Source organism: Pteropus alecto, unplaced genomic scaffold (genome assembly GCF_000325575.1).
Source record: "Pteropus alecto unplaced genomic scaffold, ASM32557v1 scaffold17, whole genome shotgun sequence".
Classification (NCBI taxonomy): Eukaryota; Metazoa; Chordata; class Mammalia; order Chiroptera; family Pteropodidae; genus Pteropus; species Pteropus alecto.
In genome coordinates, this window is record NW_006440645.1 from 7,372,050 (window position 1) to 7,379,115 (window position 7,066).

The 7,066-nt window shown below is 37.8% G+C and overlaps 1 protein-coding gene across 1 annotated transcript in view; it reads left to right on the forward strand.

The window, feature by feature from the left end:
• Positions 1-222: 222 nt before the first annotated feature.
• The window catches only part of HSPA4L (heat shock protein family A (Hsp70) member 4 like), a 45,455-nt gene continuing 38,611 nt past the window's right edge, over positions 223-7,066 (forward strand). The window contains exon 1 of the mRNA XM_006917760.3: positions 223-706. Within this exon, the coding sequence (XP_006917822.1) occupies positions 600-706 (107 nt within the window). The 5' untranslated portion in view covers positions 223-599. The remainder of the gene's footprint in view (positions 707-7,066) is intronic.

The following is a 7,066-nucleotide window of genomic DNA, read 5'->3' on the forward strand; positions in this document are numbered from 1 at the left end:
CTCTCGTGGCCGACAGCACCCAAGGGTGTCTCCAGAGCCGCTGGTTGAGCAGCGGCCGCCTCCCCGCGAGCCCAGCCGCACTATGCTCAGCTGCCGCGCGAGGGCGAGCGAAACACGCCGTTTGCGCTCTCCCTCCTCCCTGATCCTCCCCGCTCCTCCCTCTCTGCCCTCCCACCCCGGGCCGGCTCAGCCGCCTCCATTTTCCAGATCTTTCTCGAACCCGCAGCTCCTCAGGCAGCCGTTGCCCGAGCGCTGACGGAAGCGGCCGAAGCCGAGGAGGGGCGCAGCCTCGGGCGCGGAGCCGCGGCTCGAGCGCCTCCCCGGCGGCCGAGCGCGCAGGCGCAGACCCCAGTAACTGCCGGTTGGTGGCGGCCGAACCGCAGTGGAGACAGACCCCGGCGGCGCAGGCTGCGGCGCGGCGGCCTGCACTTCCTCCGCGGTTGCTCGACGCGGTGCTCTAGATTTAATGCGTAGCGACTTCGGGTCATCTCTCCTTTGCTTCTCGTAGGAGTCTCAATTCCAGGAGCAGCAGCCCAGAAGAGGACGCGATCCCCGCACGGGAGGCTTCAGCACTATCGCCCCGGTCATCAGGCGGCGGGATGTCTGTGGTTGGCATTGACCTCGGCTTTCTCAACTGCTACATCGCTGTAGCGAGGAGTGGCGGCATCGAGACCATCGCCAATGAGTACAGCGACAGATGTACCCCGTAAGTGCCTCGTCTGGTCGTAGCCCCGGCCCTAAGAAACGTTTTCTCCGACCCTTTGCTTGGTCCCGCCTGCTGCCTTGGGATGCGCGCCGAGCCCTGAGATGACAGGTGCAGCCCACCAGCTGCGGTCTCGAGAACCCGCTGGTCGGTGAGCCCAGTTGGGGGTCGGGCTGCCTGCTCCGCGAGGCTGCTTTCCCTTCAAGGGCCAGGGACTTGGCTCTGATAGTTTGCGCATTTTTCCATTCTGTACCCGCACCCCACACCTGGTTCTCCACCAGCCCTGCTTTGCTTCCGGAAAGGGCTTGGTGTGGGACCGCCTCCATGTCCCGAACATTGGAGAAAGACCTCTGATTACTTCTAGTGGAGCTTAGGGATTATCGGCCGCGCGGGCGGGCATCCCCCGCTAGCAGAGTGAAGAATTCCACATTCATTCTGCCCTTCCTCCTCTCCTTATCTCTCTCTGCGTGACAGCTCTCCTGCAGAACAGTAACAAATGGAATCTTATGAGTTAGAGGTTCATCTGGCCCAGAAAGCCTGCCTGCCTTTCTTTATCTTTTCTTTTTTTTTTTCTTCTTTTCTCTCTAAGAGGCGATGGAGGTGTGCAGGGCTTTCTACACCAGTGTCCTTGAGAATTCAAGGTAATGGGACTGGTTTCCAGGAGCGTATGTTAATGAGTGGTGCATTAATAGGGAGAGAAATTAGGGATGAGAGTCATTGGCTTCTTGTATTGGTGAGGTGCGTCCTTTAATGGAAAGTGGTGGAGTTGGAACCTATCAGAAGTGTTTTTGTACAGACTGAATTGTTGGAGAGTCGGAGGCGACTGTTCTGTATAAACATGACTGTGGAGTCATTCTATTATGAATCTTTGATGAAAGGCTTAAAAGGAATGGCATTATGTCATGGAAACATGCTCCCACATGTTCTATTGTTTCTCTGGTCTGGGAAGTTTTTTGGCAAAGAATATAATTAAGGCAGGGATATGAAAAATTGGATTATTGTAAGCTCCTGTTACAGGTAATTTTATGAGGAAACCAACTGTTCATGTCTTACTTTTTATGGAAAGGTAACCATATTAATTTGACTCCTCTGAATGGTCCAAAATACAATACTTTTAATATAAGACTAATCTTAACCAAGATCATTGTTAAGCCTTTAAATGATTAAATTACTACAATTCTATGAATAATTTTTTTTAATATGTCCAGGATATGTTGAAGAGTAGCTTACTTGAAGCAGCTTGTGCTTTGGTTTCTTTGAAAGAATATTCTGGAAGGTTTTATATCACCTTTTCCAGATTTATGCATTATATTTCTATTGAAATTTTGGATCTTTATATTCTCATATATGAGCGTAGGTCAGTTAATCTTCATAGTACTATTAGAACTCTTGTTTTTCCTTTTTACATCTTTTCCTGGTTTTTATGCACAATAAGAGGCTGAAGCAGTAATTGTGAACTGTTTGTAACTTCATCTCTATAAGATTTGTTTTAAGCCAAAACAGATATGGGCTTCTTCCAGAAAAGAACCAGGAAATTTCACTCTCGTTTAGTAGAGGTTAATAGGGGCAGCCTTTGGCTTTAGGGACTTAACCTATGAAGAAAAAATGAGAGGTAGGATGGACATTCTCCTAATCCTTAAAGCTTTATCCTGAAATATCAGATACCAGAACTGTAAGACAAATACTGCATTTCTAGACTCTGCAATTCTAGTAGTGAGTGCATGACTCTTTAAAGAGCCTGGCTAGACTTACAAAGAGTGTTCTTTAAAAATTTGGCTGCTCATTCCAGTCCTCTAACGTTCTTTTTATTGCTATTCTTAGGCACATTGGCTAATTCTATGTGGCTGAGATTTAATATATTTCTGATGTGTGTGTAAGAGTGTCACTACTAATATCTAGGTTCAATGAGCCTAACAAACTAGAAATTTCCTAAGGTGGAAGGATCATATTCATAATTAGCTTTTATCAGAAATTCTGCCTTTCTTTCCCTGACTATGTACTGTCATTTACCTCAGGAATGTATCTTTTATTCTTATTGAACTAATATTAATACTTCACTGTAATCCATGCTCTTACACTGTTTTGTTACTTTGTGGGCCTTAAATTTATATTATAAGTTCAAAATGTCATATTGTATCATATAATTAACATTTCTTAAATCGTTGAGTGAAAAAAATACCCATTCTGATCCCTGGATACTCATTTATTGAATGCCTATCTAGCAAAAAAATATAACTATTACAGGAACTAACATTTCTAATAAACCACACTATTTAATTATATATACATATAAATATAGCTTTACAAAAAATTGTTTTCCATATTTCAGTTGCTGACATCAAGATACTAGTGACACAGATATTTCTAAGATTCAAATACATTATGAAAGGATCCTGTGGAAAAGAAGAAAGAAATATTCAATTTTATTGGTTTTTGGCATCTATACATTTTCACATTTGTTTCATTCTTTAACATACCTGATTATGTATCCTTGGGAGGTTACCATGTATAAACTAAGAAGGACAGTTTAATGAAAAAGGTAATTGCATAAGTTTTGGCCTATAAATTAAGGGACCAAGGACAAGTAATATAACCTGCTAGTTCTTCAGATTTCACCTTCTGTAAAGTTGGAGTGCTTACATCCCCAATGTCCTTCCATTATCCATTGGTATAAGGATGCTGTATACAGACTACGTTAATGGGGATGTAAAAATTAAAGGGATAAATTACGTGGCAAGGCAGTTATTATACAGAGACGTATCTTTGCTCTAATATCAGCAAATTCATCTATTTTTTGCTAGCTTTTAAGAAATTATTTTTTTAAATGTCTTATTATGCTTTTAAGTTATTTTAAGAATATGTAAAGTCTTATTTTTAAAAATTCATAAAAAGGATACTAACGTGTTAGTATAAACATGATGGCAAGCAGGGCGGAAGACTATAAACAATTAACATTGGAGGGTATACTTTTAATACATAGTGTATAATGCTTTGAATTTTTATGAACATATTTTACATTAAGAAAATGGATTTTTTGAATGAAAACTATTTCAGGAGATTTTTGTTAGGTGTATTGCTTTATCAGAATCTTGTATGATCAGACTTAATATTCAGTTCTCTGGTTTTGTCTTTTCTTTTTCCCTCTTGATTAGTGCATGAATAATCTGAAAATATGGGAAAATATTTAAATACTGCATTTCAGATATGTGAGATGTTCTTTTCAATGCTAAAAAAGTAGAAATCACTTACTTGAGTATTAAAATTTTTTATACATCAACAGTGCCAAACTTCAGAGGTTATCAGTGGCTATAGTTGGGTAGGAGGACTTTTTATGGTGATAGAAGTTTAGGGGGAGGGAGAGACTTTTACTTTAATTACATATTCTTTGTACTATACGAGTTCCTTTGGTTTGTATGTTTTACTATGAGCTTACATTAACTTCGATTTAAAATACTTTAAATGCTAAAGAATTACATAAAATGACTCTCCCCCTTTGTCCCTTTCTAACCACCTCTTACAATTTAGTGTGCATGTTCCTAGTTTGATGCAAGTACGTGAGTATGTATATATAACCCAGATGATTTTCTATTCTTTTTTTTAACAAAAGTAGAATTACATTATACATGGTTTGTGATTGCTTTTCTAAAAAAACTTGTACATGTAGCTCTAATTTATCTCATTCTTTTTAATGACTGTATACTAGTCCATTGATAGATACACTGCAGTTAGTGAAAAGTTCACATTATTTCACTATTAACAAACAAAAATTCAATGAACATCTTCACTTTTTTTTTAATCAAATTGTGAGATGAGTGGAAGGGTAGATGTCTCACACTTTAGCATTCTAAAGCTAGGACTATAAAGTCTTTTAGTATGAATATTATCTATAACAAAACAAAATATGCAACAAAACAAAATGAATCTACAGTCATTGCCTTAAATTTGTGGGTGGGAAACTCTTAAAAAGTTTCTGGAAGGCAAGGAATGATATGTACAGATTACATGATATCTTAGTTTAAGATGTTTAACATACCATTGGTCGTCCTTGTGGTATGTGGTTACTACAGAACAAAACGAGTATAGCCGTGTTTTGATAAAACTACAAAAATAAGCGGCAAGTCATAATTAGCAAATACTTGGTGTAGGCAGTCATAATCAAAAGAACTTTATAATTGTGTACTATTTGTCTTTGAAATGGTGGATTATAAAATAATCAGATTTTCAAATAATATATCTGATCTAATAATATTGTAGTTAAATAATATTTAATTTAATGTATCTAATTCGCTTGTTAAATATTACGTCTACTGATGTAAATGTGTGATTTCTTTTAATGGTTTCAAGTTATGAACTAATTTTATTTGTGAATTATGCTTACTAAAAGTATTTGGAAGCTCTTAAAGAATTTTTTGTTATTTCTATATGTTAAAATGTTTATCCATTGTTCATATTGCAAGATTGGAAAGTTTTTGTTATTACTAAATATATAGGCCTACAAGTAGTCTTATTTTTCTAAGTAGCAAGCTAGAAAGTAAATGGCAACAATAAGCCTTTTGACAACACTCCTCCACCCCTTTCTAGGGCAACTTTTGTCCAGATAGCCAAGCTTGGGAAATAATAAGCAGATGCTTTCTTTAGTGCAGAACTTCTCATATCCTTTAATGTGTTTATATCTATTGAAACACTCCAAGAATGTTTTTCCCAGCTTATTCGAATGTCTATGGAACTATGGAACTATTGTTCCATAGAACAATAAATGGAAAATGATGGTATAGGTCAGTGGTTCTCAACTAGAGGAGATTTTGCCCCCTAGAGCACATCTGAAAATATCTGAAGATATTTTTGCTAGGAATGCCACTGCATGTAGCAGGTAGAGGCCAGGGGGCTTCCAGACTCTGCAGTGCACAGAATAGCCCCACTCTTTCAACAAAGAACTGTCTGGCCCAAATTATCAGTGCCAGGGCTGAGAAATCCTTTATGGATATTTTGGCAACCATAGTTGAAACTAGTTTGTGCAGCCAAACTGGCAATGTGAGGAGCTGACCCCTTGATTTAAACCAACTGATTGCCCTCTCATATCATTATTGAGTTATTGTATTTCTTAGAGTCTACTCAATGGTAGCAGAAGACCCTATAAGTAGTAACTGATCTATTTTTAAAGTATAAGTGGTAAAATCAAGAGATTTTGAATCCATAGCGGAGATTAACAAAGAAGCAAACACATTTGGAGCGCTGACCTCTTACGTGAGAAGTGTCTTTAGTCTGCTAGCAGTATGTGTTGTCTCCAACCCAGTCACGCTCGGCCTTATAAAAATAGGCTTTATAAGAGAGAGAGAAAAAAAAATCTTAAATTTTAAGGGAAAATACAAATATAACTTTTTTAAAGTAACATACCATCATTTGATATTTATACCCCTTCTCTACCAAAAGTAACAAAGGGCATTTAGAAATTTTGCTTGCTTGTTTGGAGTTCTGTGACATTCTCTAAGAACCTGGGACCACTGCTGTGGTGGCAACACCAGATTGGATATCATAGATATAAGCTGCACTGTAAACATTCCTTCTCATTTGTTTTAGGTATAAAGTGGAATTTCTAAATAGTAGTTGAAATAATCTATAAAAGTGTAATATCAGTGCATTATATGATATGCAGTTTGATAACAATTGAATATACTTTTCTATAAAAACATGCACCTAATATGTAGTATGATGTGTCTATTTCCCTTGGTATTACTGAAGTTAGATGAAAGTTTTGGGTGAAAATAGGTATTCATTTCAATTTTTCTGAAATCCTTGGCACAGGTAGTTATTTAATGGTTGTGTCCTAGAATTTTTTTGACAGAAAATTGAAGGAAGAAAGGAGTTTGAAGACCATTAGCTATGTGAGGATGGTTTTCTGTGTGTTGGAACATTGAGTATTTCTAAGCTATGACATAAAATTTTTTAAGCTTTAAATATCTATTCATAACTAAAGAGAATATCAGAAAATGTGAAAGGATATATGTGTGAAGCATATTTCAAAGAATCTAGCACTTAATAAATGATAGTTGAATCAGTCTTATTTGGATCTAATGTTCTAACAGAAGTTAAGCTTTGAGAATCAACCTAAGAATAAGATTTTCTATGCACTCAAGTGATGGTCTAATATTGAAAAATTAAAAGTATTCAGAAATGTGTCCAAAAAAATGGAGTAGCAAGAAAGATTATAAGTAGGCCAAGAGATGGCAAATCCATATTTTCTCTGATGAGTTTTAGGATGGAATGTCAACCATCCACATGGATTGCCTTAATTGGATATGTAAATATCTACTCTGGCAAAGACTATGTTGGATCTGGGAATTATTTGCAAGAAATGTGAAGATA